General features: G+C 36.4%; 4 protein-coding genes across 5 annotated transcripts; 1 reads left to right on the top strand and 3 right to left on the bottom strand.

Annotated features, from left to right (window-relative positions):
* The first annotated feature begins 268 nt into the window (after window positions 1-268).
* Window positions 269-1,704, top strand: LOC125196560 (homeobox-leucine zipper protein HAT4). Its single transcript, XM_048095122.1, has 4 exons — window positions 269-535; window positions 709-998; window positions 1,086-1,165; window positions 1,250-1,704. The coding sequence occupies exons 1-4, from the start codon at window positions 352-354 to the stop codon at window positions 1,551-1,553; spliced, it is 858 nt and encodes a 285-aa protein (XP_047951079.1). The 5' UTR covers window positions 269-351; the 3' UTR covers window positions 1,554-1,704.
* Window positions 1,705-3,840: 2,136 nt separating this feature from the next.
* On the bottom strand, window positions 3,841-5,349 carry LOC125196557 (serine/threonine-protein kinase CST20). The gene has a single exon (XM_048095119.1). It carries the CDS (start codon window positions 5,177-5,179, stop codon window positions 4,025-4,027), a length of 1,155 nt encoding a protein of 384 aa, XP_047951076.1. The 5' UTR covers window positions 5,180-5,349; the 3' UTR covers window positions 3,841-4,024.
* A 1,050-nt stretch (window positions 5,350-6,399) lies between these two features.
* LOC125193927 (palmitoyl-protein thioesterase 1-like) lies at window positions 6,400-9,260 on the bottom strand. Its single transcript, XM_048091869.1, has 12 exons — window positions 9,030-9,260; window positions 8,854-8,938; window positions 8,512-8,563; window positions 8,397-8,417; window positions 8,256-8,309; window positions 8,035-8,085; window positions 7,885-7,947; window positions 7,609-7,674; window positions 7,498-7,536; window positions 7,282-7,404; window positions 7,082-7,174; window positions 6,400-6,750 (listed from the first exon to the last, which is right to left on the bottom strand). Exons 1-12 carry the CDS (start codon window positions 9,112-9,114, stop codon window positions 6,601-6,603), a joined length of 882 nt encoding a protein of 293 aa, XP_047947826.1. The 5' UTR covers window positions 9,115-9,260; the 3' UTR covers window positions 6,400-6,600.
* Window positions 9,261-13,390: 4,130 nt separating this feature from the next.
* Window positions 13,391-16,843, bottom strand: LOC125193928 (deSI-like protein At4g17486). 2 transcript variants are annotated; one of them, XM_048091871.1, is made up of 7 exons: window positions 16,695-16,843; window positions 16,402-16,478; window positions 15,705-15,913; window positions 14,751-14,832; window positions 14,545-14,558; window positions 14,176-14,262; window positions 13,391-13,714 (listed from the first exon to the last, which is right to left on the bottom strand). In XM_048091871.1, exons 3-7 carry the CDS (start codon window positions 15,865-15,867, stop codon window positions 13,575-13,577), a joined length of 486 nt encoding a protein of 161 aa, XP_047947828.1. In that variant the 5' UTR covers window positions 15,868-15,913; window positions 16,402-16,478; window positions 16,695-16,843; the 3' UTR covers window positions 13,391-13,574. The 2 variants fall into 2 exon arrangements, with proteins under 2 accessions (XP_047947828.1, XP_047947827.1); XM_048091870.1 differs by having other exon boundaries at window positions 14,545-14,832.
* Window positions 16,844-17,088: the final 245 nt, after the last annotated feature.

Genomic DNA, 17,088 nt, shown 5'->3' with positions numbered 1-17,088 from the left:
AGTTTAATCAAAATTTATGATTATTTTCGGCAAAATTTGGGCAAAGAAAAAAAAAATCCCATGATTGATGAGATAACGAGGGCGTCCCACTTCAGTCCCCGGTCAATGTGGTCGGTCTCCACCAATCATAACTCTCTATCTCTCTATCTCTACTTTATATCTCTCTCACACACACAGACACACGCACACGCACGCACGCGCAAGCTCATACATAAATTATTGTATAATCCACACCTCTTTCTTTCTATATATAACACCACTTTCACCCTTGCATCTCAGCAAAGCCATTCTTTGTGAACAAAGCACTTGCTTTTTCCCTTTCCCAATTCATCCGATCAAGCGATTCAGAAAATGATGGTTCAGAAAGATCAAGAGCTGGGGTTGAGTTTGAGTCTCAGTTACCCTGCGCAAAAGAGGCCAGTTGTTTCTACTGCAACTCCACTCCACCTCAATCTCATGCCATCTTCATCTTCTCCCTCTCCTTTCACCATCAACACTAACAACAATTGCTGGACTCAAGCCTTCACTTCTTCAGGTTTGTTTCATCTCCAGCTTTTTGCTTTTTCAGCTTTATCCTGAAAAGGGCAAAATAGGAAAAAAGATGGAAAAAAAGAGAATACTGCTTTTTTTTTTTTTAATTCATTTTTTTGTTAAAAAAAAAAAAAAAAAAAAAAAAAAAAACTCAGATCCGATTACTGATACATGCAGATCGGAGAGGTGAGGAGACGAGATCGTTTTTGAAGGGAATCGACGTGAACTGCCTGCCGGAGACGGCGGAGGAGGCGGCGGCGGAGGAGGAGGAAGGCGGAGTCTCCTCCCCAAACAGCACCATCTCCAGCCTCAGCGGCAAGCGCAGCGAGCGCGAAGATCACGACGGTTTCTCCCGCGGAATCAGCGACGAAGAGGACGCCGAGAACGCCAGGAAGAAGCTCCGCCTCTCCAAGGATCAATCCGCCGTTCTCGAGGAAAGCTTCAAAGAGCACAGCACGCTCAATCCAGTAAGTTCAAATTTCCATCGATTTGCCCCCTTTTTTGACCTAATTGATGAATTAAGCTGACATATCGACGATTGCTTGCATTTACAGAAGCAAAAAATGGCTCTGGCGAAGAGATTAGGGCTCAGGCCGAGGCAGGTCGAGGTCTGGTTTCAAAACAGAAGAGCAAGGTCAGTTCCGATCAATTTTTCCCCCTTTTTCAGAATTGCAACGTTAAATTCAAAGGCATCGAGATCTGATGGTGATTTATGCAGGACGAAATTGAAGCAAACAGAGGTGGATTGCGAATTTCTAAAGAGATGCTGCGAGAATTTGACAGAGGAAAACAGGAGGCTGCAGAAGGAGGTGCAAGAGCTGCGAGCGCTGAAGCTATCTCCGCAGCTCTACATGCAGATGACGCCGCCAACAACTCTCACAATGTGCCCTTCCTGCGAGAGAGTGGCGCTGCCCTCCGCCGCCGATCCCGTCGCCGTCGCTCAGCCGCGGCCGATTCCGTTCAATCCGTGGCCGGCTGCCCCTCGCTGCAGGCCTTTCGATGCTATGCAATCTAGATCGTGATTTATTCATATATTTTTTTGGAGTTTAGTAGATTCATCTTTTTAGTACTGATTTTGCTTGTTCTTCTTTTTTTCTTGAGATTATTAATCTTTGGATGTAAATTGGCTTCAGATGATTAAATTTTAGTGGAATAGAGTTGAGAATTATGAAAGTTTTCAGTTTTGAACCAAAACAACAATTCAATGGGGAAAAATATATGATTCTTTTATATCAACTTTGGTATTTTTGTGACATGAAGATGCAGAGAAGAAAAAGAAGAGTTTTGAGAAGTTGTTGTTTATCAATTACTCGATTTATCCACTGATTTTTATATGGCATTTTGTATAAGAATATGAAATGGTGTGAAATGATGATGGAATTACTCTTGTTACATAATGAAAGTAATGGAAGTCACTCAATAGAGACTGCTGGTCAAACAGTTGGTGATAGAACATGCCTTAAATGATGATAATCGATTGCTTTTGTTATTTCATTGTCTAATCAATTGTCCTCATATGACTTATATCATTTCAAAGTTGATAACGTCGATTTTGTAAGTTATTCATATTTAATTTTATGTAACAACCTAAAATTATTATTTATTGATGCACCAATAATATCTTGTGTTCCAATCGTCTATCATCAATTCTCTTGAAAGTTAACTAGCAAATTTCTTTGTTTCTTTCTTTCACATGGGTGCCATAAACTACAATTACAAGTTGCAAATAATGAAGGATGACATGCATACTTTGTTCAAGAGCAAGAAAAAATACATGAACTTGCCATTACGAGCCGTCTCAGTTATGCCGTATGAGATTAAACTCCCTCAATAAATACAAACGTGAAGGGAGCATCTGATTGAACCCGTCGAAATCGCCATATCATCTCCTCTATTACGATGTTTCTTGTTTTTCAGAATAAAGTTTTATTCATTCTCAATGGCAAACAACGCAGTATCTTTTAAATTAATTGCATCGAACTTTAATAAAACCTTTATTCTTAAACGGTCGCTTGTTTTGCCCATCGTGTAGAAAAATATATCATGACATCCATGACTACTTTCTATTGGATCGTGAATATCTCGTATAAAATCGCCCTACGAGATTTGGTCCACGTCCTAATGACCGTTTTTATGTATCATTAACCCATCTATATACATAAAAAATTAAAAATAGTTTAATACGGAAAAAATTCAAATACGTGCATGCGACACGGAAAATGGGCACAATTATATTGGACATGGTCGTGCGCTTATGAACCTTAATGTGTCACGGACCCTAAAATTAATCGTGCCCTTATGCAAACTATGCCCTAAACCCTAAAATGAACTGTGTAACTATGATTTGATTGGACACAACACAAGTATATAAATCCAATACTATATGCTATGCTAAATGCATATACACTTTTCAGAAACTAATAATCACAAATATAACATGCTTGGATTAAATAATGAAATTGTACCATCAAGAAATAAGAACATTTGTAACTGTGTTACTTTAACATGCATTAATTTAAAAAATTTCATAATGTTATTTGGTATGTTTATCCCAAAATAGAAATGATAGTCATAAGATGGGAGTTAAAAAATTAAAGTTGTTGCCCATACAAGTTAAAGGGGGAGTTATGGTGGGCCCGCGTTCACAAACCAAGCCCACTTTTCTTAAGGAAAGCGGTCCAACCCAATAAGGAATTGCACAACACAAATGATGAAAAATGCAACTGAAAGTGAATTCAATTATTTCCCCTCATATTCATGGAAATGGAGAAGAGAGCATCCTTCTAACATCAGACCAGCTGACCAGGTCCACAGTTGAGCACACCCAACATGTTTAAAAGCAGACCACACATACTTTGGTTCGATTATTTTGACTTTCGAATCGGATTATTATCTCTTTTTTTTCCAAAATTCAGATTTTCAGTTAAGTTTGGATTGGATTTTAAAATTAGAATTATATTTAAATATATAATACATACTCCATAAAGTTTTATTTGAATACTAAAATTCTTACTCAAAAAAGATTTTTTTTTGGGTCGACCACGTGTGTATCGAACCCGCCTTTGGCGGAATCCGACTAATCCTGCTCGACCAGGTTTGCGGATGAAGACCGAAAGTCTCCCAGCAGGTGGCGGGTTTCTTACATGTACTACTCCCTATATATGGAGTTTATTTTTTATTATTTGGTGAAATTTTTTGGACTTTTCCGTTCGATCCTAAATCACTCAGTGAAACTTTTAGACGGGCACGAATTAGGCAAAAACCCGATACGAAATCCGGATGCTTGTTGCTCATCCTCCTCATAAGTCATAGCCACGCAATTCCAAGAGATTTGTATTGAAGATGATAAACTGCTTAATTAAGCACATGACATTTTACAAGGCAACTCAATAAAATTCAAGTGCACGAGCAGTATATATACCATCGTGTAAAAATATTTGGTTAATCAAACACTACTTAAATAGAACACAAATTAAGTATGAAGCCACCATTTTTACATAGCAGTAGTAGTATTCTTCCCGGCACGCTGCGCCGCCGATCTTCTGATCGTCTCTATCCTCTGCCGCCGTATCTGCTCCCGGAACTTCGCTATAAACTCGTCCGCCTTCTTATCGACATCGGGCCCACTCTCCTCTTCCCCATTGCTCGTCGAGATTCCTTCATCAGATCTCATCATCTCGGCTTCACTCAATTCCTCACTAGGAACGCTCCTCGCGCTCCGTTCCAACACCTTCTCGCCCGAGCCTAAGCCGGTTTTGGCGTTGCCGATGCTCGAATTCGACTTCATCAGCACCGACTTCCTAAGAAACGCCGGCGAAGGCGGAGGCGGGGGAGCCGGTGGGGGAGGTACGAAGCTCTTCTTCCTCACCGCCGCATCTTCGCCCCTCTTTGATTCAGATTCATGTAAGAGAGGTGACGACGACGACGATGATGACGACGATGAATTAGGGTTTCCCCTAAATGATCTTGACTGATCACTCCTCTTCAAATTCAATGAAGGAGAAGTGATCTCTTCATCACCACTCTCTTTCATCTTCATCCTCCCCGACCTCGACTGCCATGGAATAGGCGATCGGAGCACCACCTTCTCCTCCTCCTCCTCCTCCTCCGCCTCTCCAGCTCTTGAATTAGGGTTGGGAAGGGGGTGGTTCAAGCTTCTAACGGGAAGAAGGAGAGGCTTCTGGCTGATCTGTGAAACGGCGTCGTTTTGCTCCTCCACTACAACTACTGGCTCGCCTCTCTGATACTGAGAATTCAATGCTTGAAACTTGTTCTCCTCGATCACGGCTTGGGGTTCGGATTCGGACTCGGATTCATCGTCGAAAACGGATGAAACTTGCAGCAGCTTGGACAAATACAGCTGTGCATTATCAATCTTGTGGTTGTCTTTGTGAGGCTCGACATCGTTTTTCTTGCTGAACAGCCCGTAAGAAACGGCGATGCCCACGAAAATGAGCTGCAGAAGCTCCCAGCTTGTTGAGTGGAAGGTTTGGTTGAAGAAATCAGGAGCCAGAGAAGGGAAAAGTGGGACCAAAACTAGGAGAAGTGTGACAAGGGCAGCCTTGTATAGAAAAAACTTACTTTGTTTTTCATGATCAGATTGGTTAGAGGGTGTTTTGGTTTGGGTTTTGGGAGCTGCATCTGCCATGGATGATTTGGTGAACAAGTCTAGTTTTTGCAGATTGAAGATAGGAAAGAAGAAGAAGAAAAAGAAAGAAGGAGGAGAAGAAGGAGAAGGTGAAGGTGATAGACAGGAAGTCTTAGGCACTAAGGAAAAGTGTGGGAAAGTGGAAGGAGTGATGAGGAAAAGTTTTTGGGGTGTGAGATTGTTTCAAGCTATGCTTTACTCTTTTTTTGCCATTTTCATGATTTTACACTGATGCCCCCACACCCTCCTTGTTTCTGGAAGGCTGAGAATCTTTATAATTCCCTATTAATTAATGGATTGGTTTGAATTCAAAACCATTAATTGGACTCTCTATTGACTCAGTGTTCAATGTTCATCTTTATTTGATGATACAATTTGTGTTTTGTGTGATCTTAGGGTGGTGTTGTGGACCATTCTTACCATTTCTCAGTCCAAGTGTGAAGGAGATCAACTAAAAGCATTTTGTGTATAAAAAGTTGTTTTTAGATTAAGACAAGAGAATGAAGAAAGGGCATTAGTGGAAATGGGAGAAATGAATAAGGTAGGTTGCGTGGATTCTTCTTTTGGACTGCGTACGCTAGCTTCTGATTTTGGGATTAAAAATGCTGAATAGTCACCTTTGTCCCACTTGAGTTATCCTTTTCTTCTTCACCACATTCCTCTATTTTTCAGTTTCATACAAATTTAAGATGCCCTCAAAAGCCACATTCCTCAATTTTTGAGTTTGACACAAAGATGCCCTCAAAGCGTGTGTGTGTGTAAATTTGACAAGGACCAAAATTAAGTGATCCCATCAAGAAATTTTTGTCTATTAGACCATAATAGTATTGGATAATACTCCCTCCGTCCCAGATAATTCGGGGCACTTTGACCGGGCACGGGTTTTAAGAATTGTAATGAAAAGTTGGTTGAAAAAGTTAGTGGAATGTGAGTCCTACTTTTATATATTAGTTTTATAATAAAATGTGAGTAGAAATGAATTAGTGGAATATGGGGTCCACTACCAAAAATGGTAAAAATGAAGTGGGACAAATTATATGGGACGGACCGAAATGGAAAATTGGGACGAATTATCTGGGACGGAGGGAGTGGTAGTTTGTAATGAAATTGGTTAATAGAGTAGTATTTTGTCACAAATTCTCAACGGTTTTTAAAAACAGTCCTTAGATAAGAAATCTATTAGGACAACAATTTTCAATCTATATATTAACAAACTCATATCAGTACAACTGCAACGCTGAATTTTATTCCTTTTAATCTTAACAACATGCATTCAAAGAATGCAAGTTCACATACAAAACAAGCCAGCAGAATACTCAGGCATGCTAAGAATTGAGAAGTATGCAGTGTGCAACTTCTATACTTAATGGTTTCTTTCAACATCAATACACTGTGATTGATCAAATCTTTGCTCAAATGTCCTACGCTGCATCCTGTAAATAAGGGATGACGTGCTTCTTCATGTCGGCTGTGGAGATTCCAAGGTGATTTCCGGGCACCTTGATGAACTTAACCCTTCCGGCCTCATCTAGCGTTTTCAAACCAATCCAATCCTCCGAATAAAGCTTAGTCTGTGCAGTGAAATCCAAGAAAAAAGTTTAAGTTTAATGTGCATGATGTAGATTGAGACAAATATAACAAGATAAAGGGCTGAGATTGAAGATTCCAAGAATGGAGAATTGAGGATTTTTGCAAATGAATTCATAGAAGTTTGGCAATATTCTTACAAACTTTACCTTGGTGGTTTTGGACATTACTGGTTTTCCTACACAAGCCATCAACCTCTCAAACATAAATTACTAAAGAAGATTTTTTGAATCATCAAAATTTTACATTTACTTTGAAATCATATCTAGCACAAAATAAAGAATCCTTAAGAAACAAAGTTTCTCAAAAAGTTACCTTCTGTGGCGACAAAACCGGATTGAAAGTTCCATCTGGATAGTATCCGAACCAAGAGGTCTCCTTCGGTATTAAAACAGTTTCTTGTTCAAACTGCTCTCACAGGGGCAGAGCGAAGGGTATCAGTCTATCAGATATAGCGCGACAAGTCAAATAAACAAAACCGTCTAGATTCAAAAATGTGTAAATGTTTAAGATACCATGATCAGGACAAGGTTTTGCAGGCTCGTAAACCGTTGTTTGTAAGTGGCATTTCTCGCTTCAGGGATCTCATTGTTGAGCTTGGGCAGAAAACTACATTTATCTAAGTAGGCAGGAATATTCTGAGAAAATAAGAAGATAAGCAGTTAATAATGCATACTTAATTAAGTTTTTTTTCTCTGATTTCCTTGAAATATGAATGCAAAGAAACTCACATTTGGCAGCTTAAGATAGCCACTAGGAGCCAAGTGTGCCTACAAATTCACATATTATTACACACTATGTTTGGTACGAAAAGGAAGGAAAACCAAAGTTGGAAAGTATACTTGGACGTAGTCAGTGTAGATCCCCGATTTGATTATGTTGTCCGCGATAATGCAAAATGTGCCGTTCTGGGAAAACAAAGCAGTGTGAGACAGATATCAAACTGATATATATATAAGGCCATAGGCAAAGAACAGCCCTAAAAGAAAGACATGTACATAACTAGTTTCAAGATTTTAGGGATGATCATGAACGTATAACATTTGACAAATCTATCTCAAGAAGATTCACTCTGACTGAGCATCAATACAGTTAGCCCAAAGAAGCTTAAGACTTACACCGCAGAGAGGAACTGAAGCAGTGCCAGCATGAGGTCCTCCAAGGGAGATAAAATTCTTGACCTGTCACACAAAATCAGACTTATAGTTCCAAATATAATTGTAATAAAGCCAGAATACACATGTAGCTTGATTCCGTTCGGCCCTTACTGGTGGTCCTCCATCACAAAGCTGCACAATACCTCGCCCGATCAAGTTACCCTGTATGCACAACCAAGAAAGTTATCAGTCTATGTCGTTTATTTGGCCGGGACTTCAACTATGGCATGATAAATCATCCTACTTTAGGGTGTAGTGGAGTTGATGGACCATCTTAAGTATCTTAATCATCACATGTATCAGACATATTAGTATATTTCTTAGGAAGTCACCTGGGATAGACCAACGATGTTGTAACCGTCTTTCAGTTCATTCATTTGCTTGACCTGACGTTCAGTTCAGAGTCATCATCACTGAGCTCACCACTCACTACTAATTAGCAATTGAGAATGCAAAAGAGCTTTGTTACCAACCTTATTACATGCAATTTCTGTCTGCAAGTCAAATAGAAGAACAAATTTGAATCAAAATTAGACCATAAATAAGAAGCATGGACAAAACACAAGATTGCACTGTCTTCTCCTTTACCTGTTCACTAAGTGTCTTAAACCAAGAATCCCATGTTCCATCTCCAATTTCTCTACAGAAAAAAGGATATATAAGTCATTTTACAAACTTCAATATGATAACCAAGCTATACACATCTAAGGTGTACATGGTTGAGTTCATCAATCTAAATTTAGTGCTCAATTCTGCTCTCAATGGACGGATTAATTCTGAGCTTGTTTAACCATCTTATCCTTCAAATACTCGATCCTATCACTCAAAGTAAACGCCCCCTTAACGATGCTTACAAGAATTTCTCCAATCCTACTATTATGAGACATGAATCAAGCAAAAGGACAAAGGAAAAACATGTGAAATCCTTACAAGCAGAATCCTTTTGATTTCGACAGCTCGGTTAGCTGGTCTGTTATGTTCTTCACTCCTTTGTTGGCACACTGATCTGCAATACCTACCTCACCAACAACAACAACAAAAACCCATAAATACGAGTACACCATTAATGATGAAAAGAACAAAGGGAGACAAACAAAATATTTTACCATGGAGTAGGATGAAAGGAAGAGAGACAGAGACATGGATGAGAGTGGAGGCAAAGAAACAGAGGATCAAGCCAGAGGACCTCATTTTCTTGAATGGATTAAGATAAATTTTGCGGCCCCTCCTTTTCCAAGACCTTTTGCGGGAAATACAGTTGGGATATTGGATTCGTGAGCCAATTTATAGTTGAGTTTGTTGCCGCAAGCCAATCGGCGTTGTCCATAATTTATGACACATTTATTGTGCTTACTTGTTTATTCTCTTCAGAATCTGCTATTCCCATACTCTAATAATTACTTCTATAAATTCTTTAATTGTAAAATTCCCCATGTAGATTGTACTAGTATTCTACTACTCCAATATACTCCTACAATAAAAGTGTTTTAAAATTTAATAAATTTAAAAATGAAGTTGCTACTCAAAAAAATAACAAGTTTATACATCCTATCAGAGAGGGGTTGTGTAGGATCTGAGTTTATGAAATAACAATGATATTCTTTCCTTTCTTTTTCTAATTAAATTCTATTACATCTTATGTCATTCTTTCTTTTCTTACTAATCCATATTAGTATCTTATTACTTACTAAAATAAATCCTTAATACTTATAAGATCTAAACTTTTGTCTCTTTAGTTAAAAGTATATTTTATAGTATGTTTTACTTATCTTAAAATATTTAATTTTGGTGATCCATATTGCCTCTTATTTTATGACTATCAAATTGAATATTCAAAACAATTTATGATAACTAAACTTCTACTAGAATTTTATGCATGTTTTTTTTTTGTACTTTTATTTCGTATTTAAAATCAAGTTTTTTTATATTTTATACTCCAGTACGTATTATTTAATTAAAGTAGTTGATTATTTATATAAGTAAAATTTGGTCTGCACTAGGTAATGACAAATGTATGCTCTTGATAATCTTAATTTGCAGACTAGCAAGATAAGTACAATGTTTATAAGACAGTATTATTATTATCAATACACATAGTTATCCTAAATCAACAAAAGGATCTAATTTTTTTCTCAGGGTAGGATGAAAAATGCTACGACCACCACCCCGATTGGCAAAATTGTCAGGAGAAGAAGAAGACGGTAAACGACATCGTCTTGTGATTTTTTAAAACATGTTTTGCAAAATTGCAATTTTACCCCTCGTTAAACCGAAAACACCGTTGTTTACTTCTACTATTTCGCCTCCTCCAAAATTTACCTCGGATCTGGCACTTATCCTAACAAGTAACAACCCTTACTAGATTGAATTGGACACACACCAAACTGTCATTTCCAGTATAAAGAAACATACACTGATACACCCCACACCTATTTCAAAACTAGTGAAAAAAAAACAATGAAATAGAGAAAAAGTTGTATATTCACAAGGTTAACACATGATATTCTCCCAGTAAATTGACACTCTCCACTTGTCTCTCTTCATTTTCTTTGCTGCCATGTTTTGCATACAACACCTTCCCAGCCATCAACACCACAGCCATCATGCTTATTACTGCAATAATCACTGCAACACAAAAGGATTAATATTCTATTCAAAATAGCTCAAACACAAATATTTTGCTCATTTTTTCACTCTTTTCACATGTTTAGAGGGTGGAAAATTTATCCTACATATTAAGTGACAAAAAGTTCAGCATTCTAACTCATATTTACTTTTGTTTTAATTCCATTTCTGGACAATACAATCGTAGTGACATTTTCCCTTTTTTCTACCATAAAAAAAAATTAAATAGAGACCATTGAAATGTGATCAAAATATTCTACTTTTTTAAGTGTTTTCTTCTCACAATAAATTTGCAATCAAAGAGAAAATGCACCCTAAACCAATAACATACAAGAGATACTAGCACCCACCTAAATAAATGTCTTTTTTCTCAAAAAGTTATTCAACGATAAAGATTACCCAAATAAGAAACTTTATCTTAGAAATTGGAAATGAGTAAGACGCAAATCTGAAATACATCTTCGATTAAGTGAAGACGCAAATCTGAGACACATCTTTGTTTAAGTGAAGACGTAAATATGACTTGCATCTTATAGGGAAGAGTTGCAAGACGCTAGCTAATTCTACTAACGTCTTTTCTTCCAAAATTAATTTCTGCTTTGGAAAGTCTTTGTAGTTGTTTCTTTCTTAAGAGGCCAAGACCATAAGCTTAGTTTAGGGGGTTGGATGTATTGACCATTGACCCCGGAAAAGGACATCGGTAGGCCATGAATAGTCGGTCATCGTACTGTAAAAATTGGATAGGTTCGAGTTATAGTCATTTGATTAGGCTCTTTAAAAATGTTGAAACTAAGTTTTTCAGCTGACCTTAATCGTATGTGGTGGGCCGGAGCGGATCTCCAAATCCATTTTTCTTACACCATTTCTAATACATCTCTCACAACTTAATAAAATAATCTAATACATGTAAGTGATGGTTAAGTGATAGTGAGGTTATTTTATTAAGTTGTGAGTGTGGATTAGGAATGAAGTAGGAAAAGTGGATTAGGAACATGTTAGTTTTAATGAGTGGTCCGAGTTATTTTATGGTTCATTGAAACCTATTATATAAAATCCATGTTTTGGTCTGGAAATTAACTTACTATTGCTAGTTTAATGGGTTACATTTAACAGTTTTGAAAATTGGACTTAGATAGTGAGATGAAATTACTAGGTGGTCATGCCACGGTGGACTTAAAGCGGAGACCTATGATTTCAGCCATCTACTCTACAATTAGTGAACACATACACAATATCTTCATCTTTTTTATTCTCAGTCGTGAAAATATATTGTTGAGGTATTTTTTTAGGTAATATTACTGATATATTTTATTTCATAAAATTTGATAATTATATTATTTATACTAAACATGAATTAAACATAGAAATAAAGTTTTAACTAAACTACCAAACACATTAATTAGGTAATTAACCCAAACTATGATATATACCAGAGTTGTTAATAGTTAATACCATAGTTTACCAACCGTATTCATAATAGTGGTTTGGATGAGTGAATATCTAAGTATGTTGGATAATGTAAAGTATTTCTAACTCTATTGGTTTGAACCAAGTGTCAAGCTTAAAGATTTTTTTGTAATCAACAGATTAAATTATGTGTATCTGTCATCCGTCCAAGCTTTTTTGTTATATATATTATCTCAATATATTTCAAAACTTTATTCTCTCACTGTTTGAATATTTATCGTTTAATAAGCATGTGATGGTTAATACAAATAAAATATTTCTGATAATATTATCCCTTTCTTACTTTAGTTTAGTGTAACACTGGATGCAATAATTGGAGTTGGGTTACTTGTACTAGCCAAGTGCTTTGATGAAAGTTCTACTCAATTAAATAATGCAAAAATATAACAGTGGCTTATGCCATGTCCAACTAGCTACAAAATGAACCTAAAGTAAAGATAGAGGCTATTCCATTATTAGTGAGAAAGGAGTTGGTTTCTTCGAAGTAAAGAATATATTTAGAAAAGCATTGATTTATTGACATGAAAAGTTGAATTGTCATATAGTACTACTTAGATTGAGACATATTTGCAATGAGGTCCCTTTTCTGGAAGTTAGAGTTTACCAAAGATTCATTCCTTACATGATAAGATTAAGAGGCCGGCAGATTGGGGGTTGAACTAATTCACTAAAGAATATTTATTTATTAACCTTACTCTCTAAAGCCAACAACGAAAAAGACTTTAGTGTTGTAAATAAACATGGTACTCTGTCAAATTATTCAGATATGGACTCAGACAAATGAGTCAAGCTTAAATTTAGCAATTGACATCACTAAATTTTTACCTTGAATAGATGTCACACTTTAACTCGACGCGGGTTAAAAAAATGTAAAGCCTTGGAATATTAAGACTCAAAACTAATAAATCCTAAAATCATTCTTTCATAACACAAATATGCTCAATAAAAGCATTGTTTAACAGTATAATCAGATGATATTCAACTCCTACTTACAGTTAAGGCCTTACATCTACATATAAATTGTATGAGCCAAACTTTCACATCCACAGCTGGTCTCTTTGACCAAAACAGCCCTGATTAGTAGAAAATTATGACATATACTAGAACCAAGATACGACAGGAAAACCAATTTGCATACGGGCTTATGAAAGACGTATGTAAGATTTCTGCATACAGAAACTTGGAGCAAGTCCTGCAAACGAAACAGTCAGCAGCAGGAAAAAGAGAAAAAATTGAACAATCATAAGTTGTTCTATTACTAAAAAACTAATAGGCTGGAGTAACTCGGATATCACCTCAACGCTGAATCAAATAAACTCACTACGAACTCCAGCTGAGAATGAGATGCCATGAACAACTAAACTGATTCATAAACTTTAGAACAATGGCCTCTACAGAACCATGGCTGAGAATATACAAGAATGGTAACATTGTATTTGACTAACAAAAATGAGGGCACTAAACAATTTTCAGATGTACATACTATATATGCCTACAGGTTACATCAGAGATCTACATATTACTTGTGTACAAATAAAAAACAACCAACATGCATACAATTAAAGATGATTTTTTGTTTGCCAAAGTTGCGGTCGATCTGAAAGTCCCACATTACCCTGTGCTGAGATAAGCACATGATGATCAACATCCTCCGTCTCACTCTCATCTGTTGCATATGATGCATCCGAATCACTCCGATCTATTTTGGTGAAAGTTAAAAGTTTAATAAGCGAAGTTAGTCTGTGTATAGTATCTTACTGTTACTATGCAAAACACAAGTAAATATTACAGTTATGAATGACAACTTTAATATGATGCAAGGAAACATAAGTGTTTGCAAAAATATTAACTGTGATCAACTCATTTACGTCTTAACATTACCAGATCCATGTTGCATACCTTCGGACAAACTGTGTGACACTGAATAACATTGCTGGTTACATTAAAACACATTTTTCGGCTCTGTTGTTTATAGTCATCCAAGAAAAAATCAAGATGCTAAAAGGAACAAACCAATAAATAAAAGAAAAAACACCCTAAAAGGTTCTAGCTTATTAGTTAACACTAGCAAAATGGACATTAGCCAGAGCCAAACACGGTAAGAATTGTAAACTTTAGAATCACACATCAACATTGAAAAAAACTTAATTGATTACTTGCCTGAGTACGTTTGGCTTTGGCTTTCAGTTAATTGTCTCAACGGTGCGGTCTGGGCACTTTCAGGAAGCACGGACTCAATAACACTACCTGAATTTACAGATGAGAGAGGGAAATATTGGTCATAATTTATACCGTTACACAACTCAATGACATTGACAAATAAAGAAAGAGGATGGATCAGAAGTACAAAAATGTCTTGAATAAGCACATTGCTTTAAGAAAATGCAAAAATCATATGCTTACAAATAATAACTTATTCGGGACATGCTTATAAATGCAAGAATTAGATGCTTACAAATAATTAACATTTCCGGGACATGCATCATCCAAACATATATAACAAAAAAAAAAAAAAAAGATTTGCGTTACCTATTCGAGCCATTCTGTTGACCCAACCAGGTATACGATTTCCAGTTAGACAATGAGAAACTTCATCAGTGAAATGGTTGCAATTCTTATATATTAAATTGTATGTATTCCCTTGATATTGGTCTGCTATAAGTTCCATGAAGGAGCAAATTTCTGAACGGGACATATCAGTACTTCCCAGAAGAATTGAGCGCCTAAAGACATACTCAGGGAAATGTTTTGGTACAACATCGAACACTCCACTTGTTGGTTCCACAGTAGCTCCAAAGGCATACTCCAAGCCGTGTACTATTTTAAAAAATTTACAAGTTTAACAACCATATATATAAATATTAAACAAGTACATATAAACTAGTATCGAGAAATGTCTCCATGGAATCTGAGATGGATATACAAAATCAAATAGCATCTAGCAGAAGAGAAAGTCTTGATAAGGATATAACAAAAGAGGCTAGCCTATAAATTGACTGGCACTAAGGCAATTTATACTATTATTTATTTCTCATTAGAAGAGTTCAACAAGAGTTTTTTAAATAGCCTCATTGTACAGAATAATGATGGGACAACTTCGGACATAGTATCAACATAAAAAATCAGACAATCAAACAATTCTCATTGCCAAAAAGGCCAAATTATCATTAGTTTCAATATTATGTAATCTGTCCTTCTCATACAACAGTTTTTCAATATATATGCCCCTACAAGTACATTTAAGAGATGCTAAATGTGGAAGCATCATAAGCAAGTAGTTATATCAACATACAAAACAAAGAATACAAGTAACCATTCTATCATGTACAACATAACAACGCCTTGAATAATTGTCAAGAAGGGTATTGCCAAATGCCAACAACAATTTACATTTCACAGAACTGTTATATCAACCAGTATATCGTAGTTATACCTTAAATGCATTTTCAATCTCAGACACAGACAACATTTTAACTACAAATTTTCCAATACAGAAGAATGTTTTGGCCAAATTACACAAAACTAGAACCTACTAGTTGTCTAGTTCTAATAACGCTTCCATCAATCATCTTTTATAAGTATCAAATGCGCCAAATTAGCTTCCAAATGTATCTACACTATGGAGGCCAGCAATGATTATTGAGAGTCTTAGCTCAACAAAGAAGGTGCACTAAGTCAGCAAATTGTACCTTCTATACCCGAGTGGTAGAATCCAAGTCCAAACCAATAAAGATATTTGTTAGCAGGAGTGAGGTCATATACATTTAGGAATAGCATCACTTGATTTTTCTCTACATCAGTCTTTCCTGCACGTGATTCATCTAAGCAGGAAGAAAATGGAAACAATCGCATTTCCTGTATCTTCAGCTCATCCAAACAACCTGAAAACCCCCCAAAACTGAGGAAAAAGAAACTTCATAAATTCTTCTTAGACTTTCTCGAGATTGAGCTAAAAATAGAAAGAGAAACCCCCAGTTAGCCCATATACTACCCATTAGTATTGTATCCATCCAAGCATGATGTAGTAAGGAAAAAGTGATTACACACTGAGATTGATCAGAAAAAATGTAATCAAATAGGATAACGCCATCGTGAAAGACATGAAAACCAGGCGGGAATTCCAAACACATCTTTTCAAGATTTCTTTAGAGGAGGAAGCAAATGAATAAAGGACCTAAACATGAAGAATTACAGAATTATCCCCGTCTCTGCTCGATAAGTATGTCGTGAACCTCTATACGAATATTCTAGTCTTTCTCATAATTGAAGGAGATCCTCAAACCTTTCTATAGGATACAAAACCAGTGTAGTTGGAGATTAAATGCACTCCATTAACAGATAAACACGATGATGAAAAATACTAAGAAATAGAGAAAAAGAACATACTTTTAGCGCACCAGCATTGAAGTGATGAACCCTCTCGAACCTAGAAAATCTTTTTCTCTGTGTGCAATCGTCCGAACCTTTAATCAAATATATGAATCGCATTATTGGAAAACAGAGGACGTGGGAAACAGATGTGCTGAGACGATCACAGAGGCAATTGAATTAAACAAATAGAGAAGATTATTCATCAAATATAATGATCAATTCAGATTGATGAAACAACCAAACATCGCATTACATTATGTAGCATAGCATCATGTCAGAAGCCTTAAGAGATGGAATATGATGCTAACCGTGGAGAGAATAAAAGGCCGCAGCAACAGTCCTAGCGTAGCGGAAGATCACGGCGGCGACCGGGTGGAATCGGCGAGGTGAGTTGGGAGGGAAATGAGACGAAATTACATCGGGAACGATAAACGCATCACCATTTATAATTGGGAAATTTCATTAGCAACCTAAAAATTTTATTTTTATTTTTTAACCTATAAATAATTTATTTATTGGTATAATATATGCATGATTCTTATATTATATTGTCTTCAAACCGGAACACAACCGGTTAAGTAAACTCTGAATCCGACGTGCGACATTCACTCGAACACAACCTACATATGGCATGGGACCTACTACAAACACAACTATATTTGTGTTGATATGACACGATAACAACGTGAACTCGACACGATA

Source organism: Salvia hispanica, chromosome 6, assembly GCF_023119035.1.
Source record: "Salvia hispanica cultivar TCC Black 2014 chromosome 6, UniMelb_Shisp_WGS_1.0, whole genome shotgun sequence".
Taxonomy (NCBI): Eukaryota; Viridiplantae; Streptophyta; class Magnoliopsida; order Lamiales; family Lamiaceae; genus Salvia; species Salvia hispanica.
The sequence above is the reverse complement of the archived record's forward strand: the minus strand, read 5'-3'. Positions and strand labels throughout refer to the sequence as shown.

Coding starts and splice junctions, on each gene's coding strand:
- LOC125196560 (XM_048095122.1), top strand. CDS start 352: ATGATGGTTCAGAAAGATCAAGAGCTGGGGTTGAGTTTGAGTCTCAGT. Junction 536..708: donor TCAAGCCTTCACTTCTTCAG/GTTTGTTTCATC, acceptor TGATACATGCAG/ATCGGAGAGGTGAGGAGACG. Junction 1,166..1,249: donor TTTCAAAACAGAAGAGCAAG/GTCAGTTCCGAT, acceptor TGATTTATGCAG/GACGAAATTGAAGCAAACAG.
- LOC125196557 (XM_048095119.1), bottom strand. CDS start 5,179: ATGGCAGATGCAGCTCCCAAAACCCAAACCAAAACACCCTCTAACCAA.
- LOC125193927 (XM_048091869.1), bottom strand. CDS start 9,114: ATGAGGTCCTCTGGCTTGATCCTCTGTTTCTTTGCCTCCACTCTCATC. Junction 8,564..8,853: donor AAATCAAAAGGATTCTGCTT/GTAAGGATTTCA, acceptor TTTTTTCTGTAG/AGAAATTGGAGATGGAACAT. Junction 7,537..7,608: donor TCTACACTGACTACGTCCAA/GTATACTTTCCA, acceptor GTGAATTTGTAG/GCACACTTGGCTCCTAGTGG.
- LOC125193928 (XM_048091870.1), bottom strand. CDS start 15,867: ATGCGATTGTTTCCATTTTCTTCCTGCTTAGATGAATCACGTGCAGGA. Junction 14,833..15,704: donor CTACCACTCGGGTATAGAAG/GTACAATTTGCT, acceptor TTTTTAAAATAG/TACACGGCTTGGAGTATGCC. Junction 13,715..14,175: donor CCAAAGCCAAACGTACTCAG/GCAAGTAATCAA, acceptor TCACCAAAATAG/ATCGGAGTGATTCGGATGCA.